This window comes from Euprymna scolopes, chromosome 17, assembly GCF_053919585.1.
Source record: "Euprymna scolopes isolate OS-2025 chromosome 17, ASM5391958v1, whole genome shotgun sequence".
NCBI lineage: Eukaryota > Metazoa > Mollusca > Cephalopoda > Sepiida > Sepiolidae > Euprymna > Euprymna scolopes.
Genome location: NC_136498.1, coordinates 15558680 through 15586212, shown reverse-complemented (window position 1 = coordinate 15586212; position 27533 = coordinate 15558680). Strand labels below are relative to the sequence as shown.

Here is a 27533-nt window from a genome sequence, read left to right as displayed (position 1 = left end):
CTTGGATCTACTAAATCTACTCTGAGCTGCAAACTGTCATCAACTGTCCTAAACTGAAAACTGTCCGTAAACTAGCTCTGACTTCTAAATTTATTAATTCAAAATCAAAAAATCTTATGTCCGGTCTTTTTTTTTAAGAGTGACTGATAACTTGTCTTATTGTCCACTCCCAGTCGACCACCCTTCCTATTTCTAATCAGCTTTGTGTTCCTTGGTTAATCATTTATAACCATTGTTCTGAGTAATTTACCCCCAACAACTTTTCCTCTTTTTTTATGAGTCACATCCTAAGGGAGAGGGAGAGAGTGTTCATAGTATCACACCCATTAGCAAACACCCTGGCCATTATGCAAAATTCACAGACAGATATACACCATATAGTTTAGATATAAATGTTATGATTTATAAACAAAAACACGCAAGCATTTCACTGCTTTATTGGAAATTCTTAGAATAGATAGATTTCAGACTGATTGTCTTGTCAATCATAGACTATAAAGGTTTTTGTGAAATGAACTATTAAGTTCATTTGAAAATTGTCACATTCAGATTCAAAGAGTTGGAAGAAGATGAATCATATATGCATTGTATTTCTTCAGTTCATCTTTTCATTATCTGGTGCCCACTGTTCTTCATTTTCTGCTTTGTCCATAGCGGAAAAAGGTTTGCTACAATAAAGAATTAATAAACTTTAACAGGAAGAGAAAAGGGAGATAATTCAAGTGATGAATATCCAAAGTTGTAATACGTGTCAGACGGTGCCACAAATTTACCCAATATCTATTTATGGTACTTATGCAGTATGCAGACCACATTATCATCGGCATATTTTGTAAGTTACATTAACCACCGAAAGGTGTCAAACAAAAACTTTCTGACATATATTTTTTGTGAAAACACTGACTTATATTAAAACGCTGACAAAAAGTTAAAAATAAATAAATATATATATATATATATATATATATATATATATATATATATATATATATATATAGGAGCAAACAGTTAATAAAACATGTTAAAAACACTTTAAAAAAGAGTTAAAAACATATTTAATCTGAAAAGGAAACACTTGATAAGTGGATAGTCCTTAATCCGCGGAGTTTCGAAGAAATACTTTCCTTCTCATTAGAGGGTAGGAATTAGCAAAATGCGGGATCGGATTTTGCATACAAAAGTATTTGATGAAACAACAAATAAGTCAAAGATCTTACTTGATTACAAAAAAGTGAAGCAGAGGGAATATGGTTAAGAAAAAGGTGATTACACGTGAATGGATAGTCTGGTGAAAGATAAATAATCCAATGACGGTAAAATCCAAAAATATAACTTCAAGAAAGTTAATTGAATTTCCATTTGCACAAGTAAAATCCAAGGAGATCCCGTAATTGGAAGATGGTCCAAAATAATCCAAAGGCCAAAATCCATGGAATAATTCACAAATATGTACAAGGGAAAAAGGTGAAAATTGCAATAATATTAATAAAAGAAAAATAAGATATGCTTTTATCACTGCTGCCGAGATATAAATATAAATAAGAAAGATCAGGGAAGAAAATATACAAGCCTCTAGATACGAAAGACTCTCCTTATAAATTTTTCAGTTTATGAAACATGATGGGAAATTATTTTTGCCCCTGCATACGAAAAATTTTTTAGGATACGAAAGATATGAGTGGTAGAAAGACTATTTTTCAGGCACATAATTCTTCGAAAATCTTTTAAAAATCGCCTGTGTGCTTACGGTCATGAGCTTATCAATATATTAATACGATAGCATGTGCATTATTTTGTGTGTCACACTTACATCTTTTTTCTTCTGAGTGACTGTCGTTTAATTGTTATGACTTCCCATTTCTTGAGATAAATAATTTTATCAAGAATTCTTTTGTTTTGGTTTCGGGTTCGATTATAACTGATGTTTTGGTTTCGGGTTCGACTATAACTGATGAAACTTAAGTCATCTATTTTTTTTTTTAGAGAAATGATTTTACCAAGAATTCTTTATAATTTTTTTATTTTGGTTTCGATTATAGCTGAAGGAACTCAAGTTATACATATATACATATATATTCTTTTCTTCATAAGTTTTGATTTCGATTTCGATTCAAGCTGATGCATCCAAGTTATATGAATATATATTTTTTTTAATTTTTAAAATCTCAACTTTATAATTTGTAAGATTCGATAGAAAATTGACTCTATAATAATATATACGAAATCTGCATAAATTAAAATACCATATTTAAGTGCATTTTACGACCGGGCTTCGCTGGGTGTCCCGGCTAGTTTAGATAAAAACTTTTGCAGTTTTAACAAAAAAGCTACAATAATATCAGGGCATCTCCATTTATGCTGAACATCCACAGAATGCTAACATCAATTTTTTTTTTTTTTACAAGGAGGTCACCACTTATCAAGGCCCGGAAGCCACTCAGGGATAAGGGTTATTGCATGTACAGTACGTTGTACGTTAGTGTTGAGATTTCATAAAGTGTCTACTTAAGGGGGCGGTTTATCAGGATTTGTTTACGTTGGATTTGAAGACATCCAAGTTGTAGTCAGGTGGGAAACAGGCAGACGGAACAGGCAGACGGAACAGAGTTCCACTGGCGTGCTGTTCTAAGATATATTACATATGAAAAAGTTTGCTGTGGAATTTCCACAGGCCCCGTTAGTGAGTAATGATTATTAAAAAAATCATGTCATATCTCTAGGAACCTCCAACCGATTATGAAGTATGGAGCACAAAATCGATGACGTCAGTACTTGTGTTTACTATACAAAGTTTTTAATAAATATGGAACAGCAGAAGTGACTTAATGATTAAAAAAAACAAACTTTATTTTTATTTTTCAAACTGCAATTAATAATTAATCTTTGTTAGGTTTCAAGATTTACAGTCTAATGATTAATAATATTATAAATATTCGCATATAAAATATAAAATATTAACATTCGAAAAAGTAATTTCTGATATACCCCCCCCCAAAAAAAACTAGTCCATGTTAATGATATCAATGTAACCGCAAGAAAAAAAAAACCCGCAAAAGCAATCAAAAGTTATGCGTTACTCGATAAACGGTTTATACGTTTTTTATGCAAAAGTTTATGAATAAATAAACATTTACAAAAAAAAAAAAAATGGATAAAAAATGTAGCGACTAGCCACAAACATTAAAAGTAGCTGGACAATGAGCGTTCCAGTGGAAAAGAAACTACACACCCCATAATATTATTTTTAAAATATTTTTACTTGTTTTACTGTTGTTTTTAAAAAGATAAAATTGATTTTTCTAAGTGTTTGTTTTCTTTGTAAGTTTTTCGTGGGCCAACTTATTTTAAAAGCGTAGTGTTGAGTGTACTTTAGAACAACAAAAAAAAGTTTGACATGAGAGGCTTACATCTTGGGAGTCTCGATAATTGCTCCAAAATTAAAGAAAATACTCAGGTAGCTATAGTTTTTAAAAGAGCCCCCCACCCTCACCCCTACCAAAGAAAATAAATTTCAATATTGTTTTAATATAATTTAGGGAGGGGAGAGCTTTTTCAAAAATATATCCCCTTCACAAATAAGACAATAAACAACAACAGCAACAACAAAATTAAATTTAAAAGATGCTTAAAGGGAGTAAAGTTTTCAATAAAATTGATAAATAAATTTCTTTATCTTTATTGATTACTTTTTTCTTAATGATTTAACAATTTTGAAGTAAAAATAAAAAAAATAAAAATGACTGATGCCCGGAACATTCGCCCATGGAAAACTCGTCCATTTTGCTAGGTAGGAAAACTGGTCCATTATTGAATAAATATCGATTGAAAACACATTTTATGACCGTGCTTGAAGGAGATATTGCTTTTAAAAGAGACTATAACATCCCATAATATTAAAAAAATATATATTTTTATTTGTTTATTGTTTTTTAAAAAAGATAAAATTGATTTTTCTAAGTGTTTGTTTTCTACCTAGCTGGCTAAGTTTATAGTAGTTTAACTTATTTTAAAGCGTTTATTCAGTTAAAAAAACAAGCAGTGTTGAGTGTTTCTTTAGAACAAAAAATATCCAACATGAGAGGATCACATTTTGGGAGTCTCGATAATCGCTCAAAAATAGAAAATTAAAGAAAATACTGAGGCAGATATAGATTTCAATGTGGTACACACATAAACTCTCTTTTTATTTCAAAAGGCTTGTCTAATCTTTAACCTACGTCTCCACACAGGAACACTGGCAACCTGGGTTGAAGTGAGTGTTCTTAATGATGGAGGTCTGAACATAGCTGAAAGGGAGAAACAGACTACATATCAAGGTCTCATGTATGATATGAAAAGAAACTGGAATCTTATGGAGATATTAATCATACCAGTTATTATAGGTGCCACAGGGCTTATGAAGAAGAACCTGAAGTCCTACCTAACTAATATTCCTGGTGTACCAAGTGCAAAAGAGATCCAGACAATTGCACTTAAGGGAACAACGAGGATACTAAAAAGAGCTCTCGGGTTGGTTTCAATAAAAAGCAGGGCAATGTTGGCAGCTGGTTTGGCTACCCCATACTCAACGTTACAATCTTCAAAGGAAGAAAATTTAAAAAAATAAATAAAAGAGCACTTTCCATGACTAATCCGTTTTCTTATCCTTACTAACGATGATGACCAGTAAAGCTGTTTTTAATCTTAGAATGAGACTTCTCGTCTTCTTTATTCTACAAAATATCCCCCTCCCAAGTCTGAAAAACAAAACTTGTTTATTTGTTACAAAGATTTTTGATGAAATAAACAACATGTCAATCCGTCTAAATTAAAATTGGTTGCTTCTTGTTATTCTTGACATAAAAATCCTAGGTTGCTCGAATGACGTGCTTAAATATCACATGAATACAGAATCAGCTGGAGCCATTTGTCGTGCCTTAATTCGTCGTACATAAATAGCAACACTGCTATTTTCTTTAAATTTATGAACAGTGGGGGAGATGGAAACAAACCCCAAAATACTCCTTTAAACTTATGTAAGATTTAAACTATTATTATTACTAGTATCAGCATCGTAAAAACTCCTGCCTTAGTAATGTGTACGAGTGCGTCAGAAGATAAGTAACACTCGGGAAGGTAAACACTCACCTGCATACTCCTGTGAATAATGACACCCAAGCATGTTCTCTGCCGTCAATGCTGTCACAGTTGACTTGAAAGCATTCGATTAAAAGATTTTTATCTCTGAAATGTGGAAATAGGAAACAAAATAAACATTACACTCACACCTAACTCATGATATTTTTTGTTTATGACAATAGATGTGTTCTGATGAACTCATAGCACTTGTAATTTTTATTTTATATATATATATATATATATATATATATATATATATATATAAAATAAAATAAAAATTACAATTAAATTTACCAAAATGATCCAAGATGGTAAAACTAAAGTATATTATAAATATTAAAGAATTAATATTTATAAAGTAATCTCAACCAGATGTAAAAGCTTGATAAGATCAAATAGGAGATAGAGCTTATAATAGGAGCAAACAGTTAATAAAATATGTAAAAAACACTTCGAAAAAGAGTTAAAAACATACTTAATCTGAAAAAGAAACACAATGTTTCCTTTTCAGATTAAATATGTTTTTAACTCTTTTTTAAAGTGTTTTTAACATGTTTTATTGACTATTTGCTCTTATATATATATATATATATATATATATATATATATATATATATATATATATATATATATATACTCTTTATTTGTTTTTACATAAGCCTGAAGAGGTCTCTAATTACTGGTAACTAGCTGATTGAAACATGCTCATGATTGTGTAGCAACATATTACTGCTCATATAAAAACAATTAACTGTATAACTACTCTACTTCGGTATTGAGCACTCTTGGATTAACCTTGTTAAACTTCATTGGTTACCTAACATCTGGAAAACAATAATCTCACATTATATATATATATATATATATATATAAAGCTGAACGTCTGTGTGTGTGTCTGGTCACGAATAGACTCCTATATGGTTGACTATTATAGAAAACTGATCACATATAATGATAGATGTATCGAAACACAGGAATGAATGGGTATGTTTGATCTGGCATAATGATGATTCATTAAAATTGTGGGGTCTGCAGACGCGCCTGATCCACAAAGTATGGAAATAAAAAATTTAAAAATACGTTTACAAGTGTTTTTAATATAGATGTACATAATAATACTTTGATAAGTATGTTTTAACTTGAATAGGGATGGTATAATAAAATTGTGGGGTCTGCGTTCGCACATGGCCTCCATAGAATGGAAATAAGCACAAACTTTAATAAAGACTTTTCATATCTATCTGCGTAAGTATACTTTGATAATTATGTTTCAGTTTGAAGAAATATGGTATAATAAAATTATGGGGTGTTCGTTCGCGCCTGACCTTCATAGAATGAAAATATGTCACAAAGTTTAACAAGGTTTTTTAATATAGATCCACAGAATATTGTGATAAGTTTTTCAGTGTGAACAGGTATGGTATAATAAATTATGGGGTTTATCTATTTTATTTTTACTTTCATCATATTTTGCTTTGGTTTTGATACTCCCAAATTCGAAGCTATCTCTTTACAACCCTCCTTTTCATAACCTATCATACTTTCATAAATTAGAGTCCATTTTCTGTAGGCTGTTTTTGAACCCAGTCAATGACGGGTACTTTTGCTAGTATATATATATATATATATATATATATATATATATATATATATATATATATATATATATATATATATGGCAAAGCATCAAATGTTTCCAGCCATTAGAAAAAACATGAAAGATTCCATGGAATTTGTTTACGTTTCACCTACGCCTACTGACACTGGATGAAAACATTTATTTTTATTTATTTTATATATATATATATATATATATATATATATATATATATATATATATATATATATACGTTTTATATTTATTATCGTATCTTTCTGTTAAGTTACATTATTGTTTCAGCTACTTGGCCGTTTTTTTTTTTGGCCGTCTGAAGCTACAGACGGCCCCCCCCCAAAAAAAAACGGCCAAGTAGCTGAAACAATAATGTAACTTAACAGAAAGATACGATAACAAAAAAAAATAAATAAATAAAACGCATATCTGCTCTATAACGGTATTGAGCACTTTCTTCAGTTTTTATTAATTACCATTTCCACAAAATATATATATATATATATATATATATATATATATATATATATATATATATATATATATATATATATATCAGGTTGGAGGTAGTCAAGAGTGATAACTAATGAATTTAACAAGATTATTAAGAGTGCTCAATAAAAGAAAAGCAAGATATATTTTTATTAACATAAACAAATTTACATGGTTGCGGCACCAGACATGCTAATATTTTGGACAAATGGTCGGTTAAAACCAGAAGTCCTCGTCAGGTGACTTAATAAATAATTGCTTTCCACAGAAAAAAACAGTCCATTTTTTTTTCTTCATTTTGAGGACTGGTTTCTTCTGTGGAAAGGAAACATTTATTAAGTCGCCTGATGAGGACTTCTAGTTTTAACCAATCATTTGTCTGAAACATTACCATGTTCAGTGTTGCGATCATGTAAATTTGTTTGTATTAATAAAATATACATGTGTGTGTGTGTGTGTGTGTGTGTGTGTGTGTGTGGAACGATTTCTACCAAATTACTCTGTCGATTTTTAGTCTACAGACTTGAAACTTGATATATAGGGATTCCAATTTGTGGAACAAATGCGATTTGGTTTTTAGCCGGTAAAAATAGCTGCTAAAAGGTCAAAATTGAAAAATTGGAAATGGCAGGCGTAACTGGATTTTATTGGTATCCTCTAGGCATGCACAAATATACATTTATACATTCAATTTGGTTAATTTGTAAAGTTTTGATATGCATGTGGACTGGAGAGCTAAATGTTTTGGTTTTGATTTTTGATGATGGCAGCCAAGTCATATTTTATTCATTCTTTTTTAAACTTTTGAAATCACTAATATATATTGGGTACAATATAATAATCAATAGAGAAATAAATACGAAATCTGCATAAATTAAAATATCATTATGTTTTTGAATTTTCGAGATGAGGATTGGATTTTCATATTCTTTAGATTCTCCGGACTACTGTTCTCATCTTAAGTGTTATTTTCACAACGTTTAGGTCGATGTAACCTCCGGCCTTCTTCAGGTGTATCTTGTACAAACTCTGGAATGTTTCTGTCAAACTCAGGAATTTGGACAGAATTTTGAACGAAACCTACTTCATGGGGAGTAGTATGCTCTTATTCCATCAGAGGCCCTAAGTCATTCGCAATCATATTTTTCGGTCGCTCACACAGAAAATTGAACTGTCAACCTTCAGGAGAATATTAATTTTACTATTGATTTTTTCCAAGTATTCTAACCACGACACATGGCGCAGTGGTTAGAGTAATTTTAGTAAATTTTTCTAAATGAACAATAAAATGCTCAATGAAAACAAGACATAGCACTTGTGTCCCCTGCGGTGGTCAATATTCACAGATTTTATCTGAAGAACAACAGCGCTCAGCAATATATTTGTCACTACAACAAAATATAAGAGAATGTTATATACTATTTTATTTTTTGGTCCCCCGACAAAAGGAGGGTGAATCTGTAAATTCACCCTCGTCCGTTCGTCCACTCGTCTGTCCGCACTTTTCTCAATAACTACGCTTTGGAATTTTTAAAAATTTTGCACAAACATTAAACATGATATGAGTAAAAAAGTAATAGAACGGATTTTCCGGGAAAACTTTGGTTGCCCCCCTAGGGGTGCCTTTCGGGTTAAAATGGCTAAAATTTACACTTTTGTACTTATTAAGAAAATTGATGACTTGAATTTTTATAAAACTTTCTGAAAAGTTTCTATATAATTTTGTTTGTCTATACTTCATGATAACTCTTGGGTGTGCCCAGGGGCTTTTTTAGGGCTAATGGGACTATTTTACCATATTTGTCCAAAATTTTCTGTGTATGTCTATGTCATGGATGTCACTTAAAAAGGGTTTTGTCCCTACAAAAAGGCGACTGTCAGGTTAATAGAAATGAATTTTTGGTGCAATATGAATTTCTGTATAAAAATATGTAGAAATTTGGAATTACTCTGTCAGAAGGAATCCAGGCCGTTTTTCTTTTGAATGCTTTTGAATATGTTGGAGGAAACCAAAAAAATTTAGCAAAAACTATGTGTTCAAGCTTGACATGTGCAAAAATGAAAAAAATTCATTGAAGAAAGTGTTTTCTGATATTTCAGCAACGGAATGTAAAACCGCCCCTGCTATCAAAGAAGAAATTGGTTTATAATAGATTTTTTTGAATTGCATTTTCACCCCAAACAAGGCACAGTGCCACTTTGATGTAGGGGCCTACTATCTGGGACATAATTTGTAGATTTACTATGTAGGGAGTTGAGCAGCAAGATGTCTGTTTACATTACACTTCAACTTCTGCATGTCAGTACAGTCAGGGAAGCAGGGATCCGGAAGGGAGTTCCAAAGTCTAGCATTCCTAGGGAAGAAACTATTAGAATGAAAGGCTTTCTGGCATTTGGGGATCTCTGCTATGTAGGGGTGGGATTTTGCTGCTTGTTGGGCTTGTCGAGGGTATTTACATAGAGCGAGTACAAGGGGTTGTAGTTCACTGGAGCACCTTCTGTTAAAATACTTGTAAAACAGGCACAGGGATGCAACATTTTGTCGCTGGGACAAAGGCCTAACTGACAGTGCGGGACCTATTAGACTGGCAACTCTCTTTTGACCCTTGTTCAGGAGAGAGACAAGCAACAGATACATCAGTGCAAATGTGGCAACAATATTCCATACATGGGCGAATGGTGGCCTTGTAGAGGTACAGAATAAAATAAATCCTATGGACAAACAAAGTAAGATAATGTGTTGTTTTAAACTAGACTAAACATTTTGCCCGATATTGTATGGGTTTCAATTCTAGAAAGAATGCTAACACTGTCGTGGATACAGTCCAAATGAACTTTATTTTATTTGATGTTAATTCATGTTATCTAACATTGATGAATAGTTCTTATTTTGATGTAAAAAATGCTTGTTTGTGGGAAAATATAAAACCAGAAGCAGAAAATGAAAATTCTCTTTGTATCAATTGAGGTCATGTTGATCAAGGGAGATAACTTCCTCAAATCACAGGGGGAGTTATCAAGAACATGCAGTTTTACTTACTTTTGACCAAGAACAGAAGAACGATGTGCTTGATGTAAAGGAAAGAGAATTGGAGAAAATGGAAATTCATGAATTATATGAATGTGGGCTTTACATGGGAAAAAAGTGCATCTCAACAAGACGGGTGATAATAGAAAATTTTATGAATGACAAAAAGATAATGAAGACTCGTCCTGTTGCACATATGAAGAAGATTGCTACAACGTGAAAAACAAATTCTTTAATTTACAGCCATATGTGTTTCATTTTACTGCAGTCAAAATTCTCAGAAATTAAGCAAACACGTGACCTCTATATGCGACACATAAATATTTGAATATTCCATTAAAGTTCTCCTTTACATCTCAAACATTGAGTTGATAAAGAATTTGAGAACATAATTTTCCTTTACCAACTGACCGCTTAAATATGTTATAGTATATCTTTCTTGTGGTCTTTTGGTCTTACGGGATTCTGGGACAAGAATTCATTTAGTCTGGTGGACTATCCGATTTCGTGCTGTTACTTGAGGCATCATTACTTGGAGAAGGTGCACCATTTCTCGTAAAAGCCAGTGTTGGTTAGAGATCTTATTTTGGTCACGAATATTATGTAATTTTGAATATTTACTTGTGTAATGTTATAGAAGGCGTTCTCATTTCGTTTTTCCTTTCGTCCGTCGACCCCATCGAAGTACCAAACAAAAAAAATACTTTGAACTCACTTTTTTTTTGAGAGACACTTTTATTTCCTGTCTGTGCTTCCCATTATACATAACAAACTTTGACAGAGCTGTCATTGGCTAGCAGGGATTCATTGTCGTCTGCTCTCTTTTTCCTGCTGTTCATGCTGTCACGTCTTTCCAACTCCACTCTCTCTGTCTTCCTGCTGCTGCTATCTTCACATGACATCATCAATCCTGCTACCTCTTACTGTTCCTCTCTCTAGTTCACTGCAGCGACTGCTGTTTACGTAACTTCGCCGCACATTATGGTACATTTGTAGTGAAAAGTATCCTCATGCCAAGTTGTTCTGGCAAACCCCTGTACAGAAAGACCTTAGACACTCGAGGATAGTGTTTAGTAGGCATTTAAGTTCTCTCAAGTATTGTTAACAGCTTGATTACGATGTGGCAGGTGAGTACTCTTGAGTTTACCTTTGTATTTCTATAAGGTAATAATATTTCTTAGATCACCATATGATGTGTGCCAGAAGTACAGGCATAGAAGCTGAAAAGGTGCATTTTGTGGATTAAATGATTCACCTCGTTCAAGCGAGTTAATCATGAGTTGAAAAGAATGGTGAGTGCATACGCCAATGCAGTATTTCTGGTGATTTGATAGACATTTTGGCAATATACAGGATGTTCCCAAAATTTTGGGCATATTTTGACATTGAATATCTCAAGAACTATTAAGGATATAAAAACGCATCTGGTATCTGCCAAACAGTTGTTGTAGGATGTTAAAGTTCCCTACTGGCTCTTCTGATCGATTTATGGGGTTCCGCTGGAAGGCAGTTCAAACTTATTCAATCATATCTTCTGAAGTTAAGGGGCGTCCTGTTCTCTTAGCTCGGCATCTGCCATGAATTTACCATGTCATCTTCTTATGGATTTCCTTTCTGGTGGCTGTTTTCTGAATTTCTTGTGAAATGCATGTTGAGCAAGTGTCCATGCTTCAGTTTTTGCAAATTCAAGCACACAAAACGCTTTTTCTGGTTGAGTGAACGCCATTACTGGATCTGAACAGAAATGAAAAAATAGCTTTACATAAACTTAATGCATTTAGCTTTAAAATGATACAATTTTTATCTTACTACCATCCATAGTTAAGCAGATACGAGGATTTGAAATGTTGAGGTCTCTAAATACCTTTATAACACGATCAGCCAGTCACTGGCGTATGACTGACTTCACGTGTTACACTAATTGTCTTAGAAACGGTTTCGTGAAGATGTGAAGATGGCCAGTCATTAGGGTCTGTAAGAAGAAAAGCATAACTGAGATGTTGGATGCGGATGTTTGTGGATTCTTCATTCTCTCAAGATGACCTCTTCTTCCTGGTGGTATTCTGGTTGGAATCTTCCTTCGTCTTCCGGACCGCTTTGTTGTTTAATAGAGACATTTTTATGGCCGACACAAGAAAATGCACAACACGACACAATCGTAATATATGAGAAACATAATAAACTATTTATTATACATTATGTATACACTATATATTACAAAAACAATTTACACTTTACATATCTTACAATTATTAAACCAACTATGCTTAACTAGTGTTAAGGGGGAGGGGGTGAGAGACAGAAATATGCGTGCTTACCCCATATTGTCCGGACGAAAAAGAGAGAGATCAAGGAAAGAGAATTCTGAGCTGCATTTCTGTGTATCTCTACGCTTATGGCCAAATCACCACCCGGCCATGCTGAAGAGTGTGTTTGCAACCGTGGCACTGAGATAAGTGTGTGTGTGTGTGTGTGTGTGTGTGTGAGGCACTTATCTCAGTGCCACGGTTGCAAACACACTATATATATATATTTAAATATTGCAAATGACTTGTGTCTGCACATTTCCCTGGATTCCTTTGTTAATGTTTCAGCCTGGAATTGGCAGATCAATTTGGAACACTTATTGGGTGCCTTACACACGCATATATGTGTATATATATATCGTGGCGACAGAATATTTGAAGGACAGAATAGTGCACCATTTATAACATGATCAGCCGGTCACTTGCGTACGACCGGCGTCACGTGTTACACTAAAGGTCTTAGAAACGGTCCCGTGAAGATGTGAAGATGAGCCAATCATTAGGGTCGGTGTATCGAGAAGAAAACTTGAGATGTTGGATGCGGATGTTTGGCTCCTTCATTCTCTCAATATGACTTCTTCACCTTGGTGGCATTCCGATTGGAATCTTCCTTTGTCCGCCGGACTGCTTCGTTGTTTAATGGAAACATTTATTGCAGACACAAGAAAACACACAACACAATCGCCGTATATGAGACATATTATAAACTATTTATTCTACAAAATGTATATAATATATACACAAAGACAATTTACAATTGATAACCTTCAAAATTAAACACCCCAACCTAACTAATGATGAAAGGAGGAGAGGGGTGCTCCCTCTCGTATATGAGAGACAGAAATATGTGTGCTCACCCATGCTGTCCAGATGAAAAGAGGCCGATAGAGGAAAGAGAATTATGGGCGGCATTTCTGTGTATGTCTACGCTTATGGCCAAATCACCACCCAGCTGTTGCAATATTTTGGAGTGATAATGGGGTACGATCCCACACAGTCGGACGATTCTATTTATAAACGATGCTGCTAAGAACTGACGAATCAAATAAATTCACGTGCTGCTACCAACCAATCAGAAACCAGAATTGCTTCATAAATATTAAACCTTTTCTGGTGCAATTTCACATGTTCTTTCCCGGGTTTCAACACGGTAAGAATACTTTGTTCTGTGGAACTGTCTACTACAAACAAAGTCACTTACCAGGACTTGTGTGTAACAGCGAACCATCTGAGGATTCAAAATGGCTTACAATTCTACAGGCTATGGGCCCCAGTCTGAATCCGAAAAACCTTCTAATTTTAGGGGATTTCTTGATTTTCTAAATACTAACTTCTGCTCCTTAGTTCCTTTTAAATAACGTAGGACTTGTTTAGCTCTGTCCAAATCCTTCATTGTCGGTCGTGATAATCTCTGTGACAGTTTCGTTACTGTATAGCATACGTCGGGCCTGGTTGCAGTCATCAAATATATAAGACTACCCATAATTTCGCGATACTGTGTGTCATTCATTATTTCAGACTGTGTGTATACTTTTTATTAATATCATTTTCGACCGGTGTAGAGCGTTTCTTGCACTCTCCCATTCCAAATTTTAATAGTATTTCGTCGATGTACCTCGATCGAGTCATCGTAACAAGTCCTTTGCTTTGAGTAAATTCTATTCCCAGAAACCAGGATATTTTGCCAAGATCGGTCATTTTGAATCTTTTACTCAATTTGTTTTAACATCAGTCAACATTATATCACAATTTGATGCGATTGAAATATCCTCGACCCACAAAACCAAAATCAGTAGTTTATCGTCTTTGTGTTGGGTATATAAACAGGGGTCTACAGCGCATTGTCTAAATTGTTGTTTAATAATATAATCATGGAACACTGTGTTCCAACACTGAGTACTCTGTTAAGTCGCCACATGCTATTTTTATTTTTCATTATAAATCCCTCTGGAGGGGTAATATAAATTTCACAGTCTATTGGGGCATTTTCCACTGAATAGCAATAGTCGATTTGATAATCTTTTATATTGTCGACCACAAAAAAATCGGGTCGTCTTCTATTTCTTTTTGGGATATCTCTCGACTTCTTCTTCTTCTTCTTCTTCTTCTTCTTCTTCTTCTTCTTCTTCTTCATCATCATCATCATCATCATCATCGACACTCGTCTCGGTCATTTTTATTCTTTTCGTTTGTTCTAATCATTTGAGGTAATATAATTCCATCCTCTTCATATGACGGGTTTTCGTCTTTACAATTAAACGTGTCTGTGAATTTTACACACCGGATTCTTTTTATTTTTTTTTTTTTCGGGAAAAAATATTAAACTGGCTGGACTGTTTTTATCGTATCCAAGAAATATACCTCTGTCAGCTTTAATATTCAATTTACTCTTTTTCTCTATATATGCGAAGCAAGTTGAACTAAATATATGCATTCTGCTTAATTTTTTTTTTTTTTTTTTGTATCTTGTATTCATAGTTTGTCATCTTCCCCTGCGTACAGACGTCGCAGTTGAAGGTTTTTGATGTTTGTATTCGCATTCCGTCAACTACAGTCGGCAACTTTTTGATATCAGGAATATTGCAGTGCTCAAGAATTTTATGCCATGTTTGTAGATCATGGCAGGCGTTTTTGATGGGACTACGCTATTTAAATAATATAGTCGTCCATTTTATTTAATGTCGAATACAATTCCATTCGGGCACACCAACCCGATTTATTGGGGCCAAAGTTTATATCTGCACATTGTCCCATGGCAGCCTGCATAGAAAATATATTTTGTTTAAATTTTGGGACCAGAAGAGCGCTCTCCTGAATACCGAAACACAGTTCACCCTTATTGTTCTTTAGCGAGATTTTCACATTGGCTCTTTTCAAAAACGATATCATTGACTCGACTCCCGTCAGCCAGTTCTACAAAATGATTTTGTTGCTTAAAGTTGGGATCAAAATTGATAAAATCAGATTCCTTTGTAATCACATGTGTCGTGGCCCCACAACCGACAAGAAAATTATTATTGCTTGTTGACGCATCAAATGTACATGAAAATAAAAATGTATGTTCGCTAACAGAGCTCTCTACATTTTTAATATAGTCGCCATTTTGAGTCCTGTATCTACATTGGAAACTCTTGTGATTAGGTCGTCCACAATTATAACAATTTTTGTACTTTTCTTAGGAAAAAAACCTGCTTTTGGCAAAGTTGCGTTTTTTATTCCTGGCATGGGTATTTCTTTCTGGGTTATCACGGTGGTAAATGGCTTGAAATCACTCAGTAATCCCTTAAGAACCATGGAAATTAACAGACTGTCACTTATAACTTCAGACATTTTTAAAGAATTTGCAGTTGTCTCGACTCTTATAATATAATCAGTAACAGTTTCGGCTTCCATTCGTTTTAGAGAGGTCAGTCCAGTGTATAAAGAAATAATCACACAATCGCCGTATATGAGACATACTATAAACTATTTATTCTACAAAATGTATATAATATATACACAAAGACAATTTACAATTGATAACCTTCAAAATTAAACACCCCAACCTAACTAATGATGAAAGGAGGAGAGGAGTGCTCCCTCTCGTATATGAGAGACAGAAATATGTGTGCTCACCCATGCTGTCCGGATGAAAAGAGGCCGATAGAGGAAAGAGAATTGTGAGCGGCATTTCTGTGTATGTCTGCGCTTATGGCCAAATCACCACCCAGCCATACTGAAGAGTGTGTTAACAACCGTAGCACTGAGATATAGTGCCACACCTTTCTACTTTAATAGTTTCTTTCCTCGACCCCTTATCCCCAAGTGGCGATATGCGTTGTCAAGGGTGAACAAAAAAGATTTTAGACGATTTCATATTTTGGTTGTTATTTTCACAACGTTTCGGCTGATGTAATCTCCAACCTTCTTCCAGTGCATCTATCTGAACTTGGAAATCTTTGTCAAACTCGGTAACCTATATGGAATTTTGAACAGAGCCATTTATTTTATCTTCATAAGTAAACTGTTCTTGTTCCGTCAGTCATAACTGGGTAGAAATGTTAAGTTTTATGTTATTCTTAATTATTATCACTTTGAACCTTGAACCCTAAGAAGACTTACTTTATAAAAAACTAGCGTGGGTACCCGGCATTGCCTGGGTGTTTCGAGGTGTGTGTTCTCTTAAATCAAAAATGTTCTCTTAAATTTCAGAAAATATGTGATTGCAGAATTGATAAAAGATATGCAAATTGGTAAGCGGAACAATCAAATTTTGGAAATGTAAATAAATAAAAAAAAGATACTTCTGTTGAAGTACACTAGTGCATAAACAATCTTTACTCCACCACAGAACAACTCAGAAATATTATACAAACGAGCAATAATCAGCTTCTTCTTCACAAACTCCGTTTTCACAATATTTGGATAAGATGTCATTCCAACAATCTGAAATGCCGCGAAAATTACAGACACCTGGAAAAAAAATAGGTATATTTTAGATTTCGATAAATATATGTTTTTTTTTTACGAGTTAAACATTTTATTTTATCAACAAATCTTATTTGTCCCTCAGTCCTCATTTTTTTTAAATGAGTGATTTTTCGGACAAAGGGAGAAGAAAAAGCTGTTTTCTAGGTTGGCAGTATTTTTGCGAACAGTTGGCTGAGATGGCGGAAATTTTCTGTTTCTATGTCTATCCTTGTAGCCATGTCACTAGTAAGGGTGCTGGAGGTAAACGTTTTGTCTGGGCTGACGTTATCCGCCTGATAGTCAGGGACCCGAACCTTGGATTAACCACTAAGGAGGCTGTCCTATCAGCAGGTGCAAAGTACTGGGGCTGCTGTATTGCCATTTGGTGAATGGATTCTGGACCATGCAGTAGCTTCTGGTGGGGCCTCTCGATGCCATACTAGTGGGTAATTGTTACGGCTTTACCTTATCATTAACTACAAATAAAAAATAAAAAAAAATTCTTCGTTTCTTTTTCTCTCTTAATTTCCCCTCTCTGTCCTGCTCTAAGTAAATCTGTCGACCTAGTCCACAAATTCCAAAATTTCATCATGACAAGTTTCAAGAAAAAATACACGATTAAACCCGGTTCCCCAACTTCCAACGTAGACCCCTACTACCATGTCTCCTTCTCCAACATCAGGGGTCTTCGTTCTAACCTTCCAGAGGTTGAAACCCAATTACAGGAGACTAAACCAGACCTTTTATTTTTAAGTGAAACTGGCATTGGACAGGTTATTTCCCTAGATGAGTTTGCAATTTCAGGATACTCTAACTTAACTTCTAAATCTGACCCCCAAGATCGCCATGGGCATGGAATATGTGCCTATATTAAAGATAGCTTTCCATGTGGGAGGGACATCTCCAGGGAAGATCCTAACTTACCCTATATGTGCTTCCGGGTTGCTTTAGCTCACACTACTGCATTTATATTTACTCTCTATCGCCCCCACAACAGTGGAGTTACTATCTTTCAAAGCATATCTGAGAAAATTGACCAAGTCCTTTCTACTTATCCTTCAGCTAACATTCACGTATGTGGAGACTTCAATGTTCACAACGTTGAATGGTTGACCCACTCAAACAAGACCGATGATGAGGGGAGGTTCTGTCATGATTTCTCCATTGCCTATGACCTCACTCAGATTGTTCAGGAACCTACCCGTGTGCCCGATAATGATGGCCAGTATGCGAGCCTACTAGACCTTTTTCTCACAACTTGCCCTGAACTATGTTCAGTTTCTGTTCTGTCGCCTCTTGGATCTTCCGACCACTCTGTTGTATCAATTAAGATAAAAATGAAATGTAATAAGTCCCCAGATGTACCTCTTCATCGTACAGTATATCGATACACTAAGGCTGACTGGGATAGCTTCCGTACATTTATATCTGATCTACCTCTGCATTCCATGTTTAAAAAGGATGTGTCCTCTATAGTATTAGACCTAACTGAATGGTTAATTGTAGGTATTGACCATTTCATACCCTCTAAAAAGTTTCAGAAAAAACCTAACAGCCAGCCATGGTTCTCTCCAGAATGTGCTGCTGCCATTGCGCACAGAAATCACTTTTTCCACTGCTTCAAACGTAATAGATGTATGGAAACTAAAGCCGTTTTCAGGACTGCCAGCAACCATTGTAAGAAAGTAATAAGGAACGCAAGAGAGTTGTATGCTCAATCTGTTAAGTCCAAAGTAGCTGAGCAGCGGCTTGGTTCCCACCAGTTTTGGCAAATAGCAAACAGAATCCTGAACAGAAGCGTGTGCTCCATCCCAACTATTATCAATGGACCTGAGGTAATCTCGTCAGCATCAGACAAAGCCAAACTCTTTGTCAAGAACTTTGCAGCAAATTCTACCCTTTGCGACCAAGACCGCCAACCCCCAATATTTCCTCCTGTATCAGAAAACACGCTATGTGATATACGTATATCTGTACGTGATGTTGCGAAGCTAATCAAAAACCTTGATTCGAGTAAAGCAACTGGCCCTGATGGTATTCCAATTATAGTACTCAAAAAACTTCAACCTGAATTAGCGCCCATACTTACAAAACTGTTTAAACGTTGTCTTAAGGAGAATAGTTTCCCATCTCCCTGGAAAACCTCATCAGTATGCCCTGTATTTAAGAATTCAGGTGATCGCTCATCCCCCTCTCAGTACAGGCCAATAAGTCTCCTGTGCGTCATGAGTAAGTTGCTAGAATCTGTGTTAAATACAGAAGTAATCAAACATCTCAACAAAAATAACCTTCTTAGTGACACTCAATATGGTTTCCGTTCTGCTAGATCTACAGCAGATGTCATTACAGTTATATCGCATAGGATTAGCAAATCTCTCGACGGTGGCAATCTTTCTAGAGCAATTGCTCTTGACATATCTAAAGCCTTTGATAGGGTATGGCATAAAGGTTTACTTCATAAGATCGCTAGCTATGGTATAGCTGGAAAAGTCTTCTCAATTATTAAATCATTTCTTTCTGATAGGTTCATAAGAGTAGTAGTTGAGGGGCAAAAATCAGAAGCTCACAGTATTAATGCCGGTGTCCCTCAGGGATCCATCCTGGGCCCAACTCTTTTCCTGATCTACATTAATGATCTTCCAAATCATATCCTTACATCATTTGTAGACATTTATGCTGACGACACTACCATTTATGGTACCACATCTAAGACAGTAAACGAGCAAGTTCTCTCCAATTCTCTCTCCTCTGATCTTGAGCACGTAGTACAATGGGGAAAGGAGTGGCTGGTTACTTTTAATGCATCTAAAACCAAGCTTCTCTCTTTACATCATCAACATTCTAATCCACATTTGTCATCAATTGAAATGAATGGCTCTCGTCTTCAGGAGGCCTCAAGTTTTGACAAGCTTCTGGGCTTGACCATTACTCCTGATCTTAAATGGAACACGTATATCAAATCTGTTGCCAAGGCCGCTGGAAAAATGGTGGGATCTTTCTATCGATCCAGTAGATATCTCACTGCTGATGCTATTCTCTACCTATATAAGAGCCAGGTACGTCCAAGGATGGAATACTGTTGCCACATCTGGGCAGGAGCTGCTAGAAAGGACTTGTCCTGCCTTGATAGAGTTCAAAATAGACTTCGTAGCCTCGTAGGAGATGTCCTTTTCTCCTCCTTGCAACCTCTATCTCACAGAAGAGATGTTGCGAGTTTGTCTCTGATGTATCGTTATTTTCATGGAAAGTGTTCAACTGAGCTTCAATCTTTGGTCCCCCCTCGCCAAACTTTCACAAGAAACACTCGTCTAGCTGTAAACACTATCAATAATTTCCCCCACTCTTTATCTGTGGCTAAACCTAAACGTAGATTCCATGAACAAAGCTTCTTTCTTAGAACTGCACGCCTGTGGAATTGTCTTCCGTTTTCCTGCTTTCCGGCTGACTACAATATGGTTGTGTTCAAGTCTAAAGTAAATAAGTTCTTGATGAGCCGTTCCATATAAGTTATTAAATTTACCAAATTTTCATTACTAATGATTACTATATTGACCAATTTCTACTGTACACTCTTTAACCCTTATCCTTGAGTGGCCTCTGGGCCTTGATAATGTGGTGATGCCTTTGTAAAAAAAAAAAAAAAAAAAAAAAAAAAAAAAACGTTTCTACCATCGGTATATTCTGTCCATCTTTATGAATTTTTCAAAATCTTAGCTTTGAATTAAAACCTGTTATTCAATATCAGGAAGTGTACCTATTTACTATGCCTCCTCACGGGACAGAGTTAGATACCAGGGTCGTTTTTATAGTGAAGAAAAGGTACAAAAATAAAAAATTGTCTCAGTCGTGAAGGACTGCTCCTCCACCGAAAGAGAACAAGAAATGGAAGTGCAGCATCTGAAGAACAGATACTACACTTTGATCTTGGCCAAAGTGTAGAGTGAAAAGCAATATCAAAAGAAATAATAATAATAATGTCTGTTCATACGAAAACAATTATTCTTATTTATTATTTTTATTTTATTATTTTTATTGTTTTAAGGTATGGGGGTTCTAAAAGTCCATGAAAAGAAGGTGCTTGTTTGCAAGGAGGAATTAAGTATACATGTGTGCTTCCTTTGGCATCGTGTGCGTTTATGTGCCTTTAAATGAATGTGGTAATGTATGTTTGTTTTGTTAGTAAGTGTGTGTTCATTTCTGCTGGCACCGTGTGCGTTTATGTGTGTTTAAATGAATGTATTAGTGTATGTTTGTTTTGTTAGTGTGTTCATTTCTGTTGGCGCTGTGTTTGACTATATATATATATATATATATATATATATATATATATATATATATATATATATATATATATATATATATATTATATATATATTAATACATTATATACTAAAATTCCACACGAAAAACTTATAAAAGAATTAAACAATATTGTAGATCTAGCTTTTGAAGGTGGTAAAGGTAAATTTATAGACTTTTCACACTCTAAAGCTCTCTGGTGTAAAAATAAAAAAAAGGAAAACTAGTGTTTCCAAAGGAATTTTAAAAACACTTATAAGTTATCTTATTAAAGAAAGTTATTTTACATAGGAAATAAAATATTACTCCAAACTATAGACATCCCAATGGGATTAGATCCTGCACCACTTTGGGCAAATCAATATTTACATAGACTTGAGTATATATATATATATATATATATATATATATATATATATATATATATATATAAATTACCGATATATTAAAAATTAGCGATAAAGTTGGTAAATTGAAACCTAGAGAGGCATACATTCTGTTTAAAGACCACAAATGGGACTTTAATAATAATCCCAGCACCCGCCTGATAAACCCAACTAAACCAGAAATAGGTAGAATTAGCAAAACAATACTTTCTAGAGTAAACAAACAAATCAAACAAGACCTAGAATTAAACCAGTGGGCAAACACTACCGAAGCAATCACCTGGTTTTAAAAATATAGAAAACAAAGATAAATGTACGTTTATACAGTTTGACATCATAGACTTTTATCCCTCGATATCTGAAGAACTTTTTAACATTGCCCTAGAATTTGTCGAGGCATACACTGATATATCCTCGGAAGAAATCAACATTATTAAAAAATGTAGAAAATCAGTTCTAATAAATAACAATAACCAATGGATAAAAACTAAAATGAAAAATTCGTTTGATTTGGCGATGGGTGCCAGGGATTCTACAGAGGCATCAGATCTTGTGGGATTATTCATTCTATATACCCTCACAAGCATATTCGATACTACGGATATCGGCCTATATAGAGATGACGGACTAGCTATAATAAAAAACTCCAACAAAGTCAAGGGAGATAACTTTAAGAAAATCATACACAAGTAAATGAAAAAATTAGGCCTAAAAGCAAACGTATCAGCTAACATAAAAATAACAAACTTCCTGGACGTCACGTTAAATTTAGATAAAAACACATATGAACCCTACTTAAAAGATAACGCTACTCCAATATACGTAAACTCTAAGTCCAATCACACACCATCAATTATAAAACACATTCCTAACTCGATCGTAAGTAGACTCAGTAATAACTCAAGCGATGAAAATGCATTTAACAGGTCAAACAATATCTACGAAACAGCCCTAAAATATAGTGGATACAAAAATATCGATATCAAATATAAGCAACAAAACACCAATAGCTATAATAAAATTAAAAATAGAAGAAAAAGAACTATAATTTGGTATACGCCTCCATACAATCAAATGTTAAAAACAAAACTTGGAAAGAAATTTCTAGATGTTATTGAAAAAGACTTTCCCGCAACCAACCCCTTACACAAAATCTTCACTAAAAATACCTTAAAGTTATCCTACAGTTGTTGCGAAAATTTAGAGATGATAATTAAAGCACATAATAACAAAATATTAAATAAAAACAATGTAAACAACAACAAAATAAACAATAAAAAAGTAAACCCTGTGACAAAAATAAAACTAACACTAGCAGAAATAATAATAATAATAATAATAATAATAATAATAATAATAATAATAATAATAATAAACCAACCCCAGACAAGAACAACCATACTATAAATAAAAATACTAATAATGAACAAGATAAATGCAACTGTAGACACCGCACACTTTGCCCAGTTCAAAATAAATGTCTAACCAAAAGCATAGTTTATCAGGCAACAATATTTGCAAAAGAAAACCCAAATAACAAGAAATATTACGTATGACTTCCTTAGATTTCAAAACCCGATACTATGACCACAAAAGTACATTCAGCAATAAAAAAAACACCGTATAAAAACAACACTAGCGAATAAATACTGGGAACTCAAAGAAAGCAGACATTCGCCGGTAGTCGAATGGAAAATAATAAGACAAGCTACCATGTGTAGGCATCTAGACGACCCATGTAGATTATGCCTTCATGAAAAATTTGCTATCCTGTACTTTAAAGAACCCAACATCTATTAAACTGTAGAAGAGAAATAGCAAATAACTGTGTTCACAAAATAAAATTTACTCTAGGATAGCGATACAAAATAGTTTTAAAATAGCACAATCAATAGAAAATAAACAAATAAATAAATTAAATAAACATGAATATACATAAACGATCACATATAGATGTATGCATATATATATATATATATGTATATATATGTGCATATATGTGTGTGCACATATATATATATTTATATATAAACTAAAAAAAAATAAAACAAAAAACACTAACCTAGTTTTAAAACAGAACCTTTGTCCGATAAAATGCATGCCCATTGGCTGATAGGAAGGGGCGCGGTGGATACTAGAAAGCTGATTGGCTAACTAAAATCTCAATAGAAGAGGAGCATACAAAAACGATAAACAACCACAGAAATCGCGCATAAGCCTGAGGAGTCCTAGAGTGGATGAAACGCCGAATATTCAGTGTACTGTAGCTTAATCGCCATATATATTTTATAAATTACTAACTAGCTCTACCTACGTATTGAGCACTTTTGAAGTAAATACTTAAGGTTTACACATAAATCTATACTCTATACTTTCGTATATTAATTTTATGTGAGTAAATTAAGTAGTTATATATATATATGTGTGTGTGTGTTGTGTGTGTGTATATATATATATATATATATATATATATATATATATATATTGTGACGTAATCCATAACTTGGATTACGTAATTAATTAAAAATCAAAATATTTAATTTCAGGCCAACCAGAAATGTATCGTTTTTTGTTATTTTATTTTATCTTATCACCGAGGCAAATGAACGTAGTTTCAAGAGAGAGAGAGAGAGAGAAAAAGAGAGTATAGGAAAAAAAGAGGGAGAGGCTAAACCTAAAGAGAGAGAGAGAAAGAGAGAGAGGGAGAGAGAGAGAGAGGGAGACAGTGAGTATAGGAAAGAAGGAGAGAGAGGTGAGAAAAGCCTTTTGATATGCAAGCTAGTGAGATGACCGGGTCATTTGACCACAAACCCATCGACCCGTGCCGGTTGCTAGGCAACGAAGAATAAAGGAAAGAAAGGAGCTAAGAAAGATATTGAGAAGAAGGAGAGAGGGAGAAAAAGAAAAAAAAAACAGTTCTCCGCTGGCCGTATTGCCAGACGGATGTATGAAAGTCCAATCCCAGCTACAGTGGCAGCGATGCCGTTGAGATAGGAGGTATCGACCCCTCCCCCCGTCAACAGTGAAAGGAGATAGCGCCTGGGAGAAACTCCACCGACAGCGAAAGAAATGAGGTAATGCCCGGGAGAAATTCCATACCAACAACAAAGGGAGATAACGCCTGGGAGAAACTCCATACCAGCGGCGAGAGGATGCGATAAATGGCGAACTTTACACATGTGCGTTTTAATCCGGAGGGACGTATATCAAAGACATTTTGGCCAACTGCTTGGAACGAAAAGAAAGAAAAGATAAAAAGAAAAAAGGGAATAAACTCAGTAAGTCATCTCCGTGAATATTTCCCTCTCTCAGATATTAAGACATTGAATTCATTTTGCCATCATTTGTTTGCACTAAGGATACACTTTTTGTTTTGATATATTCCTCGTTGGCATTTTCGAATAGTAGACAATATACCCTTCCCCGTTTATAATTTTTTTTTTTCACTTAATTGCATTATTCCTCCCCCTTTTTTTTACACAGTGATCACCACTTATCAAGGCCCGGAAGCCACTCAGGGATAAGGGTTATTGCAAGTACATTACGTTAGTGTGGAGGTTTGATGAAGTGTTTACTTAAGGGGGCGGTTCATTAGGAATTTGTTAACGTTGAACTTGAACACATCCAAGTTGTAGTCCGGTGGGAGGCAAGCAGACGGAACAGAGTTCAACAGGCGTGCAGTTCTAAGAAAGAAGCTTTGTTCATGGAATCCGCGTTTTGATTTAGGCACAGATATAGAGTGGGGGAAATTTTTCACAGTGGATTCAGCTAGATGGGTGTTTTTCGTGAAAGATTGGCGAGGGGGGAACAGAGATTGGAGTTCAGACGAGCATCTGCCATGGAAATAATGATAAAACAAGGCTAGGCTCGCAACGTCTCTTCTGTGGGAGAGAGGTTGCAGGGAAGAAAAAAGGGCATCCCCCACTAAGCCACGAAGTCTATTTTGTACTCTGTCAAGGCAGGATAGGCTGTTTTTAGCAGCTCCTGCACAGATACGGCAGCAGTATTCCATCCTTGGACGTATTGGCTTTTATATAGATAGAGAATTGCATCATTATTGAGATATCTTCTGGAGCGGTAGAAGGATACCACCATCTTTCCAGCGACCTTGGCAACAGACTTGATGTACGTGTTCCATTTCAGATCAGGAGTAAAGGTCAAACCCAGAAGCTTGTCAAAACACGGGGCCTCACCCAGACGAGAGCCATCCATCACAATTGATGCCAGATGGGGATCAGAGCGTTGATGATGTAAGGATAGGAGTTTGGTTTTGGATGCATTAAAGGTAACCAGCCACATCATCTGCGGTAGATCTTGCAGAGCGGAAACCATATTGTGTGTCACTAAGAAGGTTATTCCTGCTGAGGTGGTTGACTATTTCTCTATTTAATATTGATTCCAGCAACTTACTCATAACACAGAGAAGACTTATTGGTCTGTACTGAGAGGGAGATGACTTATCACCTGAATTCTTAAATACAGGGCAAACTGATGAGGTCTTCCAGGGGATCGGAAAGCACTTCTCCTTAAGGCAGCGCTTAAATAGTTTCGTAAGTATGGGAGCAAGTTCTGGTTGAAGCTTTTTTAACACTATAATTGGGATGCCGTCAGGGCCAGTTGCTTTACTGGAATCAAGGTTCTTGATTAGCTTGGCGACCTCATGCACGGATATTTGTATGTTACCTAGCGTGTTCTGTGTTATAGGAGGAAATATGGGGAGTTGATGGCCTTCGTCGCATAGGGTAGAATTAGCTGCAAAGTTCTTTGCAAATAGTTTGGCCTTGTCTGACGCTGACGAGATGACCTCTGGTCCATTGATAATGGTTGGGATAGAACGCACACTTCTGTTCAGGATCCTATTTGTTATTTGCCAAAACTGGTGGGAACCAAGCCGCTGATCAGCTACCTTGGATTTAACAGATTGGGCATATAGCTCTCTTGCATTTTTTATTACTCTTTTACAGTGGTTGCTGGCAGTCCTGAAAGCAGCTTTAGTCTCAGTGCATCTATTACGTTGGTAGCTATGGAAAAAGTGATTTCTGTGCGCGATAGCAGCAGCACATTCTGGGGAGAACCATTGCTGGCTGTTAGGTTTTTGTTGGAATTTTTTAGATGGTATGAATTGGTCTATGCCTACAATTAACCATTCGGTCAGATCTGATACTATAGAGGACACTTCCTTTTTAAACATGGAGTGCAGAGGTAAATCAGATATGAATGTACGGAAGCTATCCCAGTCAGCCATAGAGTATCGGTATACAGTACGGTGGAGGGGTACGTCTGGGGGCTTCTTACATTTCGTTTTTATCTTAACTGATATGATGGAGTGGTCGGAGGATCCTAGAGGAGAATGAACGGAACATGAACATAGCTCAGGGGAAGTTGAGAGAAAAAGGTCTAGGAGGCTTGCATATTGACCGGGTGTATCGGGCACACAGGTGGGTTCACAAACAATCTGAGTGAGGTCATAAGCAATGGCAAAATCATGACAAAACCTCCCCTCATCATCTGTCTTATTTGAATGCGTCAGCCATTCCACTTTATGGACGTTGAAGTCACCACAGTTGTGGATGTTAGCCGAGGGATGTGCAGACAGTATGTGGTCTATTTTCTCAGATATGCTCTTAAAGATAGTAACTCCGCTGTTGTGGGGCCGATATAGGGCAAATATAAATGCAGTGGTGTAAGCAAGTGCAACCCTGAAGCACATATAGAGATATCCCTGCCACACGGGAAGCCATCCTTAATGTAGGCACATATTCCATGCCCATGGCGATCTTGGGGGTCAGATTTAGCTGTTAAATTAGAGTATCCGTTAATTATGAACTCATCTAGGGAAGTGG

The 27533-nt window shown here is 35.3% G+C and overlaps 1 protein-coding gene across 2 annotated transcripts in view; it reads right to left on the bottom strand.

Moving 5' to 3' along the window:
• Positions 1–421: 421 nt before the first annotated feature.
• LOC145296684 (uncharacterized) overlaps positions 422–27533 on the bottom strand; it is a 64861-nt gene continuing 37749 nt past the window's right edge. For both annotated transcript variants that reach the window (XM_080142638.1, XM_080142639.1), the window contains exons 3-5: positions 16912–17008; positions 5128–5223; positions 422–668 (exon numbers count right to left, since the gene is read on the bottom strand). In XM_080142638.1, the coding sequence (XP_079998764.1) occupies positions 596–668; positions 5128–5223; positions 16912–17008 (266 nt within the window). In that variant the 3' untranslated portion in view covers positions 422–595. The remainder of the gene's footprint in view (positions 669–5127; positions 5224–16911; positions 17009–27533) is intronic.